Here is a 17,566-nt window from a genome sequence, read left to right on the forward strand (position 1 = left end):
GTGCTCGTCTAAACCTTCCTTGATAATATGCACCAACTCAACTTCGCTCACATAACTACCACCTCCTTTAAGAACACCTTGGAGTTGCCATCATTTGCAGTTGACTAGATATCATTCATTGAATATCTCGTGATATGTTGGCAACTCGAGGCTCGGATGACAGCATCTTCATCTCGACGCCCCAGCCATTACGAGTAACACCACCGCCGCCCTCTCTAGGAGATGACGGCGTACCACATTTACGAGTGATCGCATTGCAAAATTTCAATCCGAATCAACGTCGCAAATCTACGAGTTCTGATTAGTTACAAAACACTCGTCAGTCAAGAGACACCTCGCGAAGGTTCCCAAAGAGGAACTGCGGTGTTGATGGCTGAAATTTCGCCGAGTCACCGCCTTCCTTCCTCCATCAATTCTTCCTTAAATGCTTGTAGAATCTGACTTTGTATACCGGCGACAACCATTGAACTCTCAAAAAGAATGCCGAAAATGGATTTGGACTTGATCAAGACTCTTGGGTGTGTCGTCCTCAAGGGCAAATACATCGATAATATAGCTGAAAGCTCACTTTCACCATCTCCACAAAAGCCAAATACCCCATACCATGTCACAGTATTTTCGAAAGCCGAAATCAGGGAGTTGGATGACCAACAACAAATGCAAATTGAGCAACTGTTTGAGGAACCTTTCAACCTACAACTACCAATCGATCTGGGAGTCGCCATACATGGTTCCGTCGCATTCAATGTGCTGTTCTGGCCAGAAGGAAACAGAATTAGACAGCGATTTGGACTACCTAGCAAAGACTTGCATATCACCTTGTCGCGACAGAATAACCACAACATCGGCAAAGGCATTCATGCTATCACTCATTGCAAAACCTTAACAACGGAGCAAGTTGATCAAATCATCTCAACTTGCTGTACGCTAGCAACGAGATCTGCCACCGATCGAGACTATGCCCTGGAGATCATCCAATTCATTTCAAAGTTCCATGTCTCGCGTCTGACAGAAACGTCATTCGACCAGGCATGGCGACTACTATTCAAATTCTCGAGTAAGACAGAAAGTTCTAAGCTTGCTTATGAGTACCTGGACCTCTTTCCCAATAGTGTCGCTGCATTGCTGCGTGCGGCACAACATTGTGAGATGCCGCGCCAAGCAAAACATGCCATGTTCATGTTTGCTCAAGCAGCATGTCTGATGTCCAATAAAAGTGAAACGATACAATCACAGTGTGTCGAGGCTCTGGTGAGATGTTCGGCACACACAGAGTTCGGCTCGTTTCTTCTGGACCACGAAACCGAAGATTGGAAAGACAATCGACCCTTCTACTCGACATACGGAGACGTTTTTCAGAATTCTGCCCTACGCCGCCTTATTCAGACGGAGGTCTCCAGGAGTAGGGCTATTGCGGAAGACGCAAGCTTGCTCTCAAAGCTTCCTTCTGTAGCCTCCAATCAAGATGTATTTACACCACTACAAGGAGAACTCTACAGGCTACCGAGGTTCTTTCGGTGGTTGACACCCTTCAGACTCGCCGTTATGAGTACGCCACGCTCTCGAGAAGATATTGAGGCGCTTGCAGCTCTGGGCATAAGATTAGTCGTCACTCTAACAGAAGAAGAGCCATTACCAGCGGAATGGTTTGAGAATACGCCTTGTCGAAATTTATTCTTGCCTGTCCGGAATTACCAAGCACCCACAAACGAGCAAGTGGACACATTCATCCGGTCCATGGACGATTTACCAGTTGAGGAAGCTGCCTTGGTTCACTGTGGCGGTGGCAAAGGCCGCGCTGGTACTTTTGCTGCATGCTACCTCATTGCTAGAGGATTCGAAATCACTTCGTCCAAAAGCATCACCGGTGAAGAACATATCCGTATATATCCTGCGGATGCCATGAAGATCCTGCGTCATATGCGCCCTGGCAGCATTGAAACAACTGAACAGGAGACATTCATCAAGGATTATGCACAATATCTCATAAGCGGTAAAGAGAAAGTTGTTGTACAAGAAACAATGATCTCAGAATCACAAGACTCACTTGAGCTCAATGGGGAATTGCCTGGGACTCCTTCCATGATAGTATGCTGCGGCATACCCGGCTCAGGCAAAAGCACATTCGCATCACACCTCGTGACTCGTGGATACACTGTAATCTCTCAAGACGAACTAGGTAGCAAAACTGCTTGTCTCAATGCTTTGTCTAATGCTTTGGAGAGAGGACAGAAGATTATCGTGGACAGATGCAACCCGTACGTCGAGGATAGAGAACAGTGGTTGGCACATGCTTTCCACCCGAAAGACGCGCTTTGTGTTCAATTCGATGTTGCTCCCGAATTGTGTGTCCGCAGAGCTGACGCTCGAACGAATCATCCAACCATTGCACCGGGAAGAGCTAAGAGAATTGTGCATTCGTTCGTCAAGACCCTTGTCCCGCCGACTAAAAAGGAAAAGTTCGCTTGCATCGCCAGAGTATCATCTAGTGTTGCTGCTTCTGACCTCTTATCGAGGCTTGGTATTGCTGCAAAAAATCTCGCACAAGCAGACGTGGTTCTCGAACCAGACACTATCGCTCATGAGGCGAATCTCGCCGGAGCATCTGACATGCCGGAAAGACCATTTATCCATAAGTTCCCACGGACCAGGCATCTCTTCAACATCGGCTCTGCGTCCCGTGACGACCTGATCCTGTCCTCTTCTGACGCCCAAGCCTTCCTTCAAGCATCTAACTCGTCTACAACAATTGCTGTCGAAGAAAAAGTCGATGGAGCAAATCTTGGCATCAGTCTTGACTTTTCCGGCGCATTCAAAGTACAGAATCGTTCGCATTACGTGAACAGAAAGTCGCATGCCCAATTCAAAAAGCTGGACAAGTGGTTGGATGACCATTATGAAGGATTGAGCGCTGTACTGGACTCGGAACATAGCCACCCTGGCAGGTGGATTTTGTATGGCGAGTGGCTATATGCCAAGCACTCGATTCATTACACCACTCTTCCAGATCTCTTCCTCGCTTTTGATCTCTTCGACACCGAAACAAGCACTTTTCTGAGCCGAGATGCACTGAGCGAAAGACTCAAAGGCACAAACATACACCAAGTCAGTCGTCTCGAGCCAGAAAGCTTGGATGAGCAGTCGCTAATCGACTTGGTAAGGACACAGAAGTCGAGTTTTTATGATGGTGTCATAGAGGGAGTCTACCTTCGCAGACAGAAGGACGGCAAGACGATTGACCGTGCTAAAATTGTTCGTTCGGACTTCATTGCAGGAGACGAGCATTGGAACCGTAGAGGTGTGGTTCCAAATACTTTCATAGCATATGAATGAGGAAAGAACGATTGATGAGCTGCGAATATGAACGAGGCAGTACAGAGGGCATCAAAACAAGCTATGGGACTATGCATGACCTCTCTCTGAGCAAACTCTGTTATGCACACTGTTGTAAAAATGCATGATGATATCGGAAACGAGCTTTGCTCAGAGAAAGCGTGCAAGTCAAGAATATCTCACTGAAGTCTTGTAATTTACACTTCCTATTGTGCGTTTACACAGCGCTAAATTCGCGACTTACTTGATTTGTGGAGCCTGATCAGAGAACATCAGTCTGCGTGGAACCTTGACTATTGCATTTCTGTTGGTCTCAACCTCACTCTCAACTTGGTCAATATGCCATCAAAACAGCAGTTATATTCGAATGTGAGAAGCGTCCGTAGAGATCTAGGAAAACACTGACTCTCTCTGGAGGTCGCCTTTTTGCTGTGAAGTATTGTGCATTTTGATGGGCTTTCACCAGACGTAGCAGTTAAAAGAGATGGCCCTGTCTCGAATGCCGGGTCGACAACGTCTAACAGTATTTGACCGTTGTCTCCTTATGACGTTCATGATGAGTGCTTTCAAGATGATCTTTGTAGCATGAGCTTCTTCATTATGTCCTCGTTTGCATGATCAACCCGGTCCTTGTCTTCCAACCTCCCCTGCAAGACTTAAGCCCCGTTATTTTTCGTCTACCCCCTCAGTGCATGACAGGCACAGTAGGATCGACCGGGTACTGGGGGTTCTGAGGAGGTGGACCATCTCCATCACACAAAACACATCTGCAATTGTCTAGGTCGCCTAGCACGATGCTGACCAGATGCTGACCGAATCTTGCGACTGACTTGAAAGGCTTTTTTGATGGGTGTCCGTACACGTACAGGTCACCAATGGTGAGGTATTGTGGGTCATCAGGGAGTACGACTCTGCGATGGCGCCAGTATTCTGTGTAGCCCTTGGGTGGGGAGTTGACGAAATTGACATAGCGACCTGGTTGTCGTATTGTTAGTCGCCCGATCTTCAGGGGTGTAAAGAGACGAAACACACCAAAGGCAGTCATTGCGTAGCCGCGTGTATTGAAGATGTGTGTCAAGTGCTCAAGGAAGGTCTCCGAGGATTGGGCGACGGTAATTAGGTTCATGCATTCTTGTCCTGTGCCGTCGCTGGTGTACTGGCTTAGGTCGATTTCTTGAGCCCCGCTAGCGGCAGGGGTAGGAGTGGAATTGTTCATGTTGGAAGAACGCGTTGATTGTGGTCAAGTTTGTAAAGACGTGTAGTGGGTGTGAAAGAGGTACCTTTGTTGTAAATTTCGGTGCAGTAGCCCGAATGTATCGTTTGCTTGTTTCGACTCCCAATGAACGTGTGCTCGGTCTTGTTTTGAATCGTGTTGATGATCCGGGTTCTATGGCGACGAGTCTCCACAACATCAGGACATCGTTCAAGGCCACGATTGACTATGGATAGACATACTATATATAGTCACCACGAATACGAATAGGTAACACATCAAAAGGGGAGATCACTATGAAAGGTCTTTTCCTTAATCATCGGATGACCCCATTCAGCACCCACTCAGCACACACGCGCTTGATCACACCTCCTTAGAGGCACAAAGGGGGAGGGCAAGATCGACGAACCGGCTTCTTGCCTCAATGGCATAATCTTATTGTACTTTATGATAACAAAGTCTATCTTCAATATGCAGTCTTTGCCTTCTCATTCCCTACAACTTGAGCTTCTTCTTCAACTTCTGCATGCGGCGCACTATCAATGACCATCTCTTCACCAACACCAGGACATCTGAACTGTCCTTTCGCGGTCGTGAACCAAGTAATCAAGGCAACAACCATGACAACTCCAACAGCCGCAGAAGTGTAGTTCATGTTTTCCGAATCAACGGGCTTGAGAGTGGGAAAGTTGAACGTGATAGATGTAAACAGCAGATACACCAACGCCATGATGTTGATGGGCATACTCCAGCGGCCGAGGTTCCATGGGCCTTCGAACTTAGTGGATGCGGTTGAAGCTGCGAGGGGAGCGATGACACGGAGGAGGATTGGAATGGCATAGGAGACGTCTGTGTGAATAATCTGTCAGTGGGTGGCAATGTATGAGACAGAACGTGCTGAGTCTTACAGAAGCCTTCTGTGGCGATCGAGACCACGGTGTTAAAGCCCGTCACTGTGCCGAAGTAGATCGAGTTCAAGGCTATTTGTACTACAAAGGTAAGAAAGATGCCGTAGATTGGCACTTGCTTCTTTGGGTGTACTTTGCTGAGTGTATCTGAGAAGGGAAGACCGCGGTCTCTCGCAAATGCGTACTAAGCAGCAATAAGTCAGCAAAGCTCGATTATCAATAAAGGCTCTGCTTACGACTGCACGACCACCTTCTGCAAGCAGCGAGATAGCCGAGAAGAACTGAATCATAACCATCAAAAAGGTCAAACACGAAGCACCGGCAACAGATTGCGTTGAGTCGTAGAAGATCTGAACAATTGGGTCGCCAGTAGCGCTCTCGGCGACGCTGTCAATTGATCCCATGCAGAAACAAGCTGCAATCAAAAAGGCAAATCCGGTGATTGCACCCAGAGAAACGGAAAGAACGATTGCTTTTGGAGCAACCTTCTTGGCGTCATTAATCTCCTCGGTCATATGCGCTGGCGCATCATAGCAGCACATACCAAAGGCTGACTGCAGCAGGCCCAAGATGGCAGCGTATGGCTTGTTGAAGCCAGTAAAGTTTTGAAACTCAGAAAAGACAAAGCTGGGTGTCTGTTTGTGGTCATTCGTCGCGAGGATGGTGATGAAAATGATGAGGAAGGATCCCATGTTCCAGATCAGGAAGAAATTGGTCATCTTGTGCAGCATCTGCGGACAGAAGATGTTGAGCGATAGAGCAGCAACGGCGATCGCGTAAGCAACTAGAGTCGAATGCCAGCGAGTTATCTCATACTCTGGATTGTTGAGGACTGCCATTGCAAGGATGAAGCCGGAGGCGATAAAGTTGACGACAGCACCCATAGCAATGATGCCGATCAGCATGAACCATCCGCAGACATATGATAATCCTTTAGACCAGCTGCGAGGTGCCAAGATGGCTGCCCAAGAATATTGACCGCCAGCTAGAGGATAGGCTGAGCACATCTCGGCCATAGAAAGCGCAACTGCCATTGTGAACACACAAACTCCTACCCATGACCATATCATGACCGGAGGTCCTCCACTCTCAGCGCCAATGATGAGTACACCAGACAATGCTGTCCAGCTAGAAACGATTGAGAAGCAAAAACCGATCATGCTGACCAAATTGAATGTTCGCTTGAGCTCTAGACTAGAGTCAGAAAGCTGTGATATTGCTGCAATATTCGATTGGCAAACCTTGTTGGTATCCGAGCTGCTCGAGAGCGACATCGTCTGCAGTCGCATTGTCGAACACTTTTTGATCCACCATATCCGACGTGTTGAATACACACAGCAAAGAATTGATATCGTGTCGAGCAAGCTCAAACGATCTGCATGAGATGGGAGCAGCAGATTATATATAACTTAGCTATATCCCTCTTATAGGTTGAAGACGATAGAAGTTTCATGACATGCACATAATTTTCTCAAAGAGAACGACCAGGGACCAAGATAAGACATCAATCAAGAAAAGAACGATTTCAGCATTTTCGCGCTTCGTTGTTGTCAGCAAAATAGGTCTCGACTTTGAGCAGACCAACAATATCCCAGATCCTTATCTAAGGAAGTCCTCTCCGGGCACGGGATGCGGAGATATTTTCGAGAAGAGTCAGGTTTTGACTTCTATCTTGCCATCCTTCTCCAAGAGTTTCCCCTTTGGGTACTGAGCGATAAGATAAGCATCGTCCCCATATTCGGCTGTATCTACATTTTTGATTCTTCTGCAGAGAGCAGAGAGAAAAGGGAAAGCTGAGGAGACTGTCCGCTTTGTTTATTCTTTGAAACAAGACTGATTCTTCACTTCGGCGCTTGTCGGTCGGGAGAACAATCCCGAGAAATCCCGACCTTGATATGGACAAGAACATTGTAAGGAGGGTACAACACCAAAACTCTATGTCTTTTTCTAGACAACAATCATCTGATTATTGGCAAACGAATAACATCTAAGCTGAAGCATCTATTAATGACTTGCTCAACATCTCATCGCAATCTAAATATCTGCAATAAATCATGCCGATGGAAGAAGTCGCGACTGATCTTGCCAAAGACATACATCGGCAAGCTCAATGCACAGATACCAACTTCGATGCTGCCGAAGATGATGAACAGTCGCTCGATGCCTCCAGAAAAGACCCAGGTATAAGCAAAGTATGCCAGAATGAACGAAAACATATTCTTGAAAATAATGAGACAGGTGAAGGATTCAATCGCAATGTCTCTGTGCGCATCAAGTAGATATTGCGCTGAAGCTGTGGCGCCCATAACCATACTAGCGACGATGAGAGCGAGGAAAACTTCAGGAACGAACCAGCCATAGCGTACTATCTTGGCTGCAGTGATGCCAAAACCGTAGAGCCCTGAGGCGGCGAAGATGAGCGTCGGGATCACGAGAAGGATTCTGAATTCGGGCTCGTATCTCCCATTGTTACGTCGGACCATGAAACGCGTAGTGAGCTCGGTGTATACTCCGGCTATCAGAAGACCGATTATGCTTCCTACAAACGCGGCGGTATACATCTTGCCAGTTTGTTCCTCGTTGTAGAACAGTGGTGGTCCGAGGAAGATCACTGAAAGAATAACTCCGACCATCACTGTCCAGCCAATAATGACGCCCTGCAGCAAGCAAGCCCAAATGACTGCAGGGTGTAAGAAGAGTGGGAATGGTCGCAGGAACAATTTCCAGAATGATTCGTCGGTTTTACGTCCGTCGAAAGGCGAAAGGCGCAAAGGCTTCCAAGCATTGCCTCTGACTCTTGACATGACTTGTGCGGCAGGCGACTTCTCATCGTAGAGGACGTCGGTAGGATCCAGAGATTCTGAGCTTGCTGTCATAATATCTGTGTTCAATCGATCGGGTCGACGATATGCCACTTCGGGGCACAAGAACAGAAGCAAGAGGAAGCCGCCACCCATGAAGATGGCGATGAAGTAGAAAGACCACCACCAGCCAATATTATGGGCAATCACGCCAACAAAGACTGGAGTCAAGAAGGCTCCGCCGAAGAGGGAGACGTTTGCGAAGGCCATACGCGGTCCGCGCTCATGAACGAAATAGAGGTCGCCTACGCATGCATTGATGAGCGACTCGAACGGGGCCAGAGCGACCCCCTGGATGACTCGCGCCCATAGCATACTGGTGTAGTTATAACCCATGTGGGTTGATCCTCCCCAGGCAGAGCTCGCAATCATGAGCAGTGATCCGATCAAGAATACGTGTCTCTTTCCCCATACCCTTGCGAGCGGAACAAACAGCAAGCTTCCTACCCCAACACCCGCTAGGTGATAGGCTGTGAGAAGGGCTGCATCTTCGAACGTGCGTTGAAACTTGAGCGCGAGCTCCACCGAGTCTGCGGCCAGAAGAGGTGAGGCGGTGGTCGCAAGGACTGAAACGATACAAAGGATGACGAGGATAATATCGCGTTGCCAGAGAGGCCAGTTCTGTATGATTGTCAGTTGCTATCACAGTGGCTTCGACATAGCTGCACAGAAGTTGCACGAGAACCGATATCTCTCGTCTCTAGAGCTACGGCTGCAGGTGTCAGAAGTCACGACTTCGACAGAGAAGACCGCAGGACCAAAATGACGCTAGAAGAAAGTCGCTTGATAGACGGCGATTCTGCTAAACGAGCCATGCGGATTGGCAGCCTCAAGAGACAAGGCGAGATTGGGTCCCAGTCAAGTTCCGAGCATCCATGGCCAACTGTACTTGGAGAGACGATACCAGTGGGTCATTTGGGTCATCTGTAGGCTTTGGCACAAGAATTGTCGTTCGCAAGTTTGATGACTCGTCGTCGCTCCGGTGGGTGACTTGCACAGTGCCAGGCACATTTTCCGCCCGAGGCTCCAATATTCCCAGAGCCATACCGAGCTCGAGAAATCAAAGTGTTGTCACCAGAAACAAAGGTCGACACACTTCAGACTGAAATGTGAATATAGGATGTCGACGGCAATCGCGCGGAAGAACGAGCGTTATCTCAGGTACCAATGTCTGCTTTGGGAATCCTGTTTGCGAGGAGCTGAGAGCTGAGAGCTAAGAGCCGGGGACCCGTGACAGCAGATGAGTACAGCATACTTCACTGGTCGTACCGACCAGTCGTAGCCCCTTCCTCCGGGTCAAGCCACATAACATGGCTTCAGCTGAGCATGAACCGTTGTTCTACTGTGATTCGCTCTTTGGCATGCACCTGTGATTATACTTCCGAGCGACTTTTACGCAGCACCTCTTCGTTGCATTATACCGTCTGGCTCTGCTCATGCCTGTCTCTGATTTGAAGTGGAGAATGGAATGTTCTCACAGGATGGAGCGACGCGAGCGACGAAGGATCGAAAGTTTTGACCAATTGATCCCGAAGCGTCGTTAGATGTACAGGACAACCCCACGATTTCAATTAAACTTGCTTGGCGCAATATAATTGGCGCTGTGTTGTCGCCTTGTCGCTCTAACAACACCGCCCACAGTACTGTAAACCTATGGTTTCAAGTCTCGACCATCTCTTGAGCACGACTCTGGATAGAAGGACATCCGGTTTGACTTCGCTCCAATAACGGCTCTTACCTTTATGGAAACGAACAAGCTTCTGTTTTTATCGACGCCAATCAGAACTCGGGATGGACAGCTGCATGCATCGCTAAAACTTGTCTTCTCGAATTCCGCTTGTGGCTTGAGGTCGCGACTTCCCTGAGCGCTTGTATAAGGACACGATCCCACCGAGGCAGTCGTTTTTGATCCTCAACGTGCATCCCTCACTTTCGTTCATATTGTTTCTGTTCTAATCACAAGCAAAATGCGTGCTACCGTTTTGACACTCCTTGCTGCTGCCACTTTGGCCACCGCTCAATCTGGCAGCATCCCCTCCTGTAAGCATATCTTTCTACCACAGCTTCACGAACGCGATCGCTCAAACAAAATCAGGTGCCCAGACTTGCATCTCCCAGGCTCTGCCTGGCAGCTGTAACCTCGACCCCAAATGCATCTGTTCCGATGCCAGCTTCATCAGCATCATCTCATGCTGTGTCTCGACTGCTTGTGATGTGACTGGCCAGCAAGCTGCTCTCAGCTATGCCAAGCAGATCTGCGCCCCTGTCGGTGTGACCAACCTCGTAAGTTGTTGCAACACTTCAATTCCATAGATTGATCTAACCGTCCCTAGCCTACTGCCGCATCGTGTGCTGGATCTGCCTCAGCCTCATCCTCAGGCACCAGCGCTGCCGCTGTCGCTACCGCTTCTGGAAGCTCCGCTTCTTCTGCGCTCTCATCAGCAAGCAAGACTCTGTCTTCTCTTGCTTCATCTGCCAGTTCCATCGCTTCGTCGTCGTCAAAGAGCGCAAGTAGTGCTGCAGCCTCTATGAGCTCTTCTGCTAGCTCGGCAGCCAGCTCTTCGGCAAGCTCTGCTTCTCGCTCGGCAAGCAGTGCTGCCGCAAGTGCAAGCTCATCGGCCAGCTCCGCCGCGAGCCATTCGACTAACGCTGCTGCTACCATGGGTCCTATGGGTATGGCTGGAGTCGCTGCTCTTGGTGCTTTTGCCCTTCTGTAGAGCAATGCCTCCCCATGATATGTCCTACCGACGAACTACTTACCTTTGTGTATGTTTGTGTACATCCAATGATGAATGTTCTGAAAGCCATCCATGCCATACTATCTTGTTGTCTTGTTTCAGCTACTGATGGAGTTCCACCCCAGTACTTTTCGACCAGAGCCTGATCGATAAGAGCAGATCCGTTCTGGTATCTGAGCAAAATGTACACAAACCATTTGGTCATAGCATAACCCTTGATACCAAGATAGTGGTGTGACCATTGTCCATTCATAGAGCTTTCACTCATAACACGAGTAGAAGTTGGTGTTTTTTCAATCGTGAAAACTAAGCTTGTGTCTAAGCACGTGTCTTGGATCCGTGTCTTTCGACAGATATGTCAAACGAGTATATGGAGTCTCAAGGCTCAGAGTTGACAGTTGCTCTAAATGGTAGCCAGAATACATAAGTTCCAGAAGGTAGAATCGAAAAACTTCGAGCCCTTCTTCTTTACTTCTGGACCAACCGCAAGTTTTTTTTTTGTTGCAAGTATGCCATTCGATGCGTTTTGCAAAGACGGAAGAAAACATGATTATGAACCTTCTGTGACTGGCTACATCTCATCGGCAAAGGTTTTAGATGACGATTCCGATCGTTAATGTCCCACTGGGGTCTTTATGAACCAAAGGCACCTCGTGCTCTTGCACACATTTAAGCTTCCCTTGTCGCTCTTCTTTTAAGCTGTTGGTGACTTCAAGAGTATTGATGACTATGGCTAAACCTTCCTCACAGACCATTGTCCTTCTTGAACTTGTCCCAAGCCTCGTTCAAGGTACTAAACACCGATCCACTAATCATCTTCTGCTCCGTCGTGGCCGATTGTGGGATCTGTTCACCGATGTTAGCATCCATGTAAGTATAAAGAGAGGCTCCCATAACACACCTTGTCAGGATGAACTTTGGCAATCGCCTTCATGTACACAATCTTGACCTTGTTGGGCATGATCAAGTCACTCATGTTGACCTTCTTCCATCCAGCTTCAGGCCAAAGCACGGTATCCAGACTACCCAGAAGAGCGCGAAGGTTGTCAGCTTTACCGCCCTTCCATGCAGTGACTTTGGCTTCGACTTGATCCGAGAGGGCGAACTTCTCATCATCGGCTCTATCGGCTGCAGCATTTGCTTCGCGCAACTTGCGTACTGCTTCTTGCGATTGTGCTTGCGAGACTGCAGGGCGTTTGGGCTGCTGTAACTTCCCTGCTGGTGCCTTTGCGGCAGCTGGCGTAGGTCTAGGCTTCGCGGGCGCAGGTTTTGATGTACCTCCTGTGGCAGCTTTTTCGCAGCGGTCGCGAGCTCTCAGACTTACGGCGCCGCCTACACCAGCTGCGATGGCATCTTTCCAAACACTAGCTGCATCGGACCATTTCTCCATGTTTTCTAGTGCTTCAGCTTTGCGCATTAGAGCTTTGCCGTAGAACTCTTTCATGTCTTTTTCGCCTTCGCCGCCGCCTAGGTCAATCTTCTCGTTTTCGCCTCTTCCAATACCGATGAGCTCCAAAACACGGTCTGCATCAACGACTGCAGCTTTGGGATCACCAGTCTTGATGGCTGTCAATGCTCTGTTTGAGAGCACGATGATGATCAGAGGATGAGTGGACGGCAGTGGAGTGAGTGCAGCGGAGTATGAAGTATGTGCAGCGTCGAAATCTCCTCTTTTGAAGGCCTCTGTACCTGCGCGGCGATGACTGCTGGACGTCGAGAGTGCGGATGGAGAAATAGCAGGGATGTTCCGTGGAGGTGCTCTGGGTCGTGGAGCTTGAGGTACCGGTGTGGAGGCTTTGGCTGACGCAGGACGAGGAGCGGGAGTTGTTCTTGCAGATACAGGTTGTGGAGTTGGTTGAACAGGTGCAGGGCTAAACAGATCCACCTCGGGCTCTGGCTGAGCTTCTGGTTTGGCAGGTTTTCTTCGTCTTGCAGAGCTGACATATGCCTGTGATGACTCTTCCTCGACGTCAAAGCGACTAACTTTGGCGTTGGGGCGCTGAGCTTGTGGAGGAGGTGCTTGCTGTGCAAAACGTGACTGCGGTTGGTTTCGAACAGGCAGGTCTTGAGCCGGCGATCGAACCCTAGAATCTGGTCTAGATACAGGTTCGCGGACTTCGGGTGTACGTGAATTTGTTGGTCGTGGCCTTTCGTCCCTAGCCTCCAACAGCATTGCCTCGTTTGTCAATTCATCGGCAGTCTGAGCAGGTGCAGCTGTACGAGGAGTTGAAGAGCGTCCAGGTCGAGCAGGAGCTCTATCAGCACTTGCGTCTCTCATCCACTTGGGTGTGTTTGGATCACCCTCGGGCTGCTGGAACTCAGCAACAGCCTTTTTGAAGTTTTTCTGTCCAGTCTTCCAGAGAGAACCTGCAGACTTGAGAAATGATGTGCCAAATTCTTGGGCATATGCAGCCACGTCTTTCTCCGAGGATGGTGTGCCATTGTCTTGTCTGCGTTGGTTGGAACTCGGGCGTGCTTCTTGTCGCATCCAAGCAGGTACTGAAGCATCTTCGGGGCCTCTGCCACGCCGCGAGTCATCACGAGCCTGAGGCGCTGGACTAGCACGGGCGCTTCCACCACGGTTTTGTGTCCTCTCTTTTGATTCTTGATGTGCTTGGTTCAGCAACCAACCTACAGCCGACTGCACATCACCTCCCGTCTCTTTCAGGGCGACTCTTGATTTATCAGCGGGGAAGCCCATATCGACCAGTTCAGCTATCGGGCGGTCGAGAGGATCGGAGGAAGGAGGTGAGCGGCCGTCATTGACAGCAAAGGCTTCATCGACAGGCTCGCGTCTAGGAGGTTCGCGACGGGGTGGTTTGGCAGTCACAGGCTTCCCCAGATCTCCCAGGATATCGTCATCGTCGTCATTTGTAGTTGATTGAGAAGGTTGATAAGGACTGGGTTTTCGTTGAGGAACTGCTCCCAGACCAAACGGATCATCGTCGTCATCTGCGAGTAGAGAAGCGGAGTTGGACTGATTTGCAACCGCAGGAGTGTTGCGACCACTAGGGACAGTAGAGGCGGCGGGTACAGGGAAGTGTGAAGACTTGTCGACCGGAGCAGCCGAGTTAAAGGCAGCTAGCAAGTCGTCCTCGTCGTCCTGAGCAGGATGCGCGACGTGCTGTGTCGTTGCCGACTGAGGCGTCGCCTTTCCACTGCCCAGATTGTCCCAGAAGTTTGCCTCGTTTCCGTACTGCTGGACATATTTCTGACGCTGCTCCTGCTCCTGTTTGATCTTCTCTTGCTGCAGCTGTTTCTGGCGTTCGAGTAAGCTTAGATTGCCCTGGTTCTTGTTCGCATTCGTCGACACAAGGTTGGCAAAGATGTCGTTGGCAGGTGAGGCGGTTTTCGGCGGAGGTTTGGCAGCAGGCAAGTTGTTGGCAAAGGGTGAAGGAGCCGGACTGGCACGCGAGCTCGAGGCGGCACTAGGGATAGACATGGGCATGCCAAAGGCAGGCCGCGGGGCATTCTGCTTGGCTGCAGGCGCCGCAGCCGTCCAATCCGTGTTCAAAAGATCATCCATACTGAGCGCGTCGCTGTCGAGAGTCTGCAGACATAGGAAAGTGTTGTTAGATGGGAATTAGATTGCTATTTCAGGTTGCTACGAAACACATGGCCTGCCGTTAAACCCGCGTCATTGGCTCGATCCAGAACAAACGGGTCCGTGTCAACAATCCGGGGTCCCTTCGGCAAACTTTCCCTCATCATCCTATACCATTCTCTCCCTCACTTTCAACGAACCAATCTTCACAAACTACTTCCAATATCAGTAGTCCAGCTATTCATGCTCTTGAACATCGACACTCGTGACGTGACAAGCTCAAGGCCGTCCAACGACACTGGTACTGTCAGCTAACCCTCTTGTCCTGCAACATTATCAAAGCACTTACCTGTGACCTTTAGCAGTGCCCCATATCGAAGCGTCTTTGCTGCAATCGAGATCCTTCTTCTCATCAAATGTATGGTTGTTGTAGTAGCAGCTCCAGAAGTTGTTCGCTGGATAGGTCAACTGGACATACAAGGACATGCAATCCGGTTTTTCTAATCTTCGTCAATATCTATCTTTTATTGTTGGAATCAATACGGCCAACATACCTATGCAGGTACTTTTGCAAGCGTCAGTAACCACTGACTCGTTCAGAGTTGAAAGCATGAATGTTTGCGACCACTCCATGCCTATATCGTCACAGCCAGCTTTCGGTCCCCAGACCTGAGTGAATGAAGGTGCTGCCATCTTGACTGTTGACACAGAAGTTGTCGATATAGTCTGTGTGACTGACGTCGTGACTTCGGGCGCCACAGTGAACCATATTTCGCCAGTTAGTGTCGTGGTCGATGGTGCTGCCTTGAGCAGACCAGCTTCGATAGACGGCAGTGCTCCGATACAAGAGCAGGCTTCTGACAGCTCTGACTTGTCCATCCCAGATAGAATATCCTCGGCTGTATCGCATGATAATCTCACTCTGCGTCGTTTGCCAGTTGCTTTGGCAGAAGATGTCGTAAATGTTGTTGTAGTGCTCTTAGAGACAATTGATTCAGTCGAGGTGATGGTGACCGTGCTAGTGGGCACATCCGTGAGGGTCTTGGTCCTTGATATAACATCCAGAGAGGTGACAACTGCTTCTGTTGCAACACCGAGTGCAGAGGTACAGTATGCATAAGCAGCAGAATTTGAGGCGAGGCATGAATAAGCTGAAAGCTGACAGCTTGCTGCATTGGCCGTCACAGACAGCAACGCCATGATTGACAGAACAACTTGCTGCATCTTGAGAGAAGTGATAAATTGCTGGGAACTGGCGGAGTTGTAGGTGGCTATCAGGATGTATTCAAGAAGGGTGCAAAGACGGCCCTCAGTATTCGGAAAACACAGATGGGGCTTACCACGCGCACACCTTTCATCTTACACATGCCTTCGCGCTCACGAGGCGGCGAATCACAACACGTCCAGGTAATATCTGGATCTGATATGATGAGCTGTTGTATCACTTCGGAACCGCAAGCTGTGTTAGTGGTCTCGACTTGCAGTGCTGCAGCTCCGGTCCGGAACCACTAGTCCACTCTCGCGAAGATGCAAACACCCCTCGCCGACACCTAATTCTGCAATCGGCGCGCCACATCAACACAATGAGAGTAGAAAGCGCATCTTCTTCTCCGACGTGTTTTTCGTCAGAAGGCCGCGTCATGTCGAAGGATTGGGTGTGTTTGAACGAAGGTGATTTTGTGCGATGGAGTGTCATCCGTCCAGTGAACGTGGATCTGCCAGGATTGGCCTTGCATGAACATCAGGAACGGATCAATGTGAAACAAGATCACATGTGCTTGTGCGAATTTATAATACAGCTGAGCCGCCCCGAAATCTTGTAGACCATGTAGGAAAGAGTCAAATGTTTGGTGGAAATATAGCATAGTCAGCATTCTTCGGGGCGTCGTACTATAGGCTATGCTATATTCTTCCTCGTCATACGACAATTGAGCAACGTAGCTAGTTCAATGAAACCTGTCCAATCGATCACATGGAAGTATCACCGTATGCAGCATTCTTGATCATGTTTATCAGACCTGATGAATCAGAATCGACAATCTGCATTTCTGCCTTGAGGTTCAGCATCAGCATTACCTGCAGTTCTCGACGCCATTGTGCCCTTTCGTCAGAGCTGGCATTCTGCTCCCATTCAAGCATTTTTCTTGCCTTGTGGCGATCTCTCAAGGTCAAAGCCAGTAGTCCTTGGTTACGATGGGTGCGGTCTTCATCAGTGATGGCTCGACTGTGTAGGCCTAGCCATTGTATCCTCGGAACGATAAGCGCGGCATTGTCCTCGGACATTTTCTTGGAACCGTGTTTGTATGTGTGTAATATGGCCAGACCGTCTGGGTCATAGTCTACAAGACCAAGGACTGGGGGTTCCGCAAAGCCATTTTGGGGTGAAGCCACCGTCATGAAGCGAGTCATTGCTCTTGTCGCTATGTCTGGATATCCTTTCCCCTGGCCAACTCATCAGAAAGGTTACTTGAGAGCTTCCAGCTGCGGACTTACGGTGACGAGAACAGCATGCCACATCATCTCCTGCCATTCTTGAGACGAGGCGATTGACTGGAACGCAGCCTGAAGCAGTATCAACCACCTATTGGTTCAACATCAGAACTACAATCTCACCTCCTTCTCAATCACAAGCACCCATCTGACCCGGCTCAGATCCACGGATAGGACTTCTTCCATGTTTGGAACAAGAATGCTGCTCTGCACAGTATTAAGGTCGATTTTCGAGCCGTCTCGCCTGTGTACCACAGCGGCACCGGCCATCAGGCCCTTCACTCCAGCAGTCTGCGATTCTTAGTATGTTGCGTTGCAATCACTCGTGCTATTGGTATGCGAACCACATTGAGGCACGACCTAGGTAATGCGAAGGCGGCAGCAATCTGGTCAATATAGCGGTCTACAGTAGACTGCCTGCCAAACAACGCCGGATCGCGATAGTATAGGTCGCTATGAGCCGGTGTTAGATTTGCGTC

At 49.3% G+C, this 17,566-nt stretch overlaps 8 protein-coding genes across 8 annotated transcripts; 2 read left to right on the forward strand and 6 right to left on the reverse strand.

The window, feature by feature from the left end:
* Window positions 1-489: 489 nt before the first annotated feature.
* On the forward strand, window positions 490-3,333 carry M437DRAFT_76709 (uncharacterized protein; the record flags this gene model as incomplete). Its single annotated transcript, XM_041026674.1, has 3 exons — window positions 490-897; window positions 1,030-2,521; window positions 2,603-3,333. The coding sequence occupies 3 exons, from the start codon at window positions 490-492 to the stop codon at window positions 3,331-3,333; spliced, it is 2,631 nt and encodes an 876-aa protein (XP_040878164.1).
* A 685-nt stretch (window positions 3,334-4,018) lies between these two features.
* Window positions 4,019-4,549, reverse strand: M437DRAFT_67520 (uncharacterized protein; the record flags this gene model as incomplete). The annotated part of the gene is made up of 2 exons (XM_041024953.1): window positions 4,019-4,308; window positions 4,366-4,549. 2 exons carry the CDS (start codon window positions 4,547-4,549, stop codon window positions 4,019-4,021), a joined length of 474 nt encoding a protein of 157 aa, XP_040878165.1.
* Window positions 4,550-5,012: 463 nt separating this feature from the next.
* On the reverse strand, window positions 5,013-6,768 carry M437DRAFT_52371 (GABA permease; the record flags this gene model as incomplete). Its single annotated transcript, XM_041022341.1, has 4 exons — window positions 5,013-5,395; window positions 5,455-5,638; window positions 5,691-6,643; window positions 6,696-6,768. 4 exons carry the CDS (start codon window positions 6,766-6,768, stop codon window positions 5,013-5,015), a joined length of 1,593 nt encoding a protein of 530 aa, XP_040878166.1.
* Window positions 6,769-7,478: 710 nt separating this feature from the next.
* On the reverse strand, window positions 7,479-9,360 carry M437DRAFT_52488 (serine/threonine kinase 16; the record flags this gene model as incomplete). Its single annotated transcript, XM_041022366.1, has 3 exons — window positions 7,479-8,228; window positions 8,295-8,936; window positions 9,220-9,360. The coding sequence occupies 3 exons, from the start codon at window positions 9,358-9,360 to the stop codon at window positions 7,479-7,481; spliced, it is 1,533 nt and encodes a 510-aa protein (XP_040878167.1).
* A 922-nt stretch (window positions 9,361-10,282) lies between these two features.
* On the forward strand, window positions 10,283-11,032 carry M437DRAFT_86039 (uncharacterized protein; the record flags this gene model as incomplete). The annotated part of the gene is made up of 3 exons (XM_041028389.1): window positions 10,283-10,355; window positions 10,411-10,598; window positions 10,649-11,032. The coding sequence occupies 3 exons, from the start codon at window positions 10,283-10,285 to the stop codon at window positions 11,030-11,032; spliced, it is 645 nt and encodes a 214-aa protein (XP_040878168.1).
* A 765-nt stretch (window positions 11,033-11,797) lies between these two features.
* On the reverse strand, window positions 11,798-14,579 carry M437DRAFT_76713 (uncharacterized protein; the record flags this gene model as incomplete). The annotated part of the gene is made up of 6 exons (XM_041026675.1): window positions 11,798-11,899; window positions 11,955-13,953; window positions 13,990-14,030; window positions 14,070-14,211; window positions 14,251-14,328; window positions 14,365-14,579. 6 exons carry the CDS (start codon window positions 14,577-14,579, stop codon window positions 11,798-11,800), a joined length of 2,577 nt encoding a protein of 858 aa, XP_040878169.1.
* A 297-nt stretch (window positions 14,580-14,876) lies between these two features.
* M437DRAFT_86041 (uncharacterized protein) lies at window positions 14,877-15,797 on the reverse strand (the record flags this gene model as incomplete). Its single annotated transcript, XM_041028390.1, has 3 exons — window positions 14,877-14,895; window positions 14,947-15,097; window positions 15,152-15,797. The coding sequence occupies 3 exons, from the start codon at window positions 15,795-15,797 to the stop codon at window positions 14,877-14,879; spliced, it is 816 nt and encodes a 271-aa protein (XP_040878170.1).
* A 768-nt stretch (window positions 15,798-16,565) lies between these two features.
* M437DRAFT_52510 (DNA topoisomerase IV, alpha subunit) lies at window positions 16,566-17,545 on the reverse strand (the record flags this gene model as incomplete). Its single annotated transcript, XM_041022370.1, has 4 exons — window positions 16,566-17,039; window positions 17,091-17,159; window positions 17,211-17,378; window positions 17,432-17,545. Coding segments are annotated over 4 exons (825 nt in total), but the record flags the coding sequence as incomplete, so codon positions are not given.
* Window positions 17,546-17,566: the final 21 nt, after the last annotated feature.

Source organism: Aureobasidium melanogenum, assembly GCF_000721775.1.
Source record: "Aureobasidium melanogenum CBS 110374 unplaced genomic scaffold scaffold_16, whole genome shotgun sequence".
Taxonomy (NCBI): Eukaryota; Fungi; Ascomycota; class Dothideomycetes; order Dothideales; family Saccotheciaceae; genus Aureobasidium; species Aureobasidium melanogenum.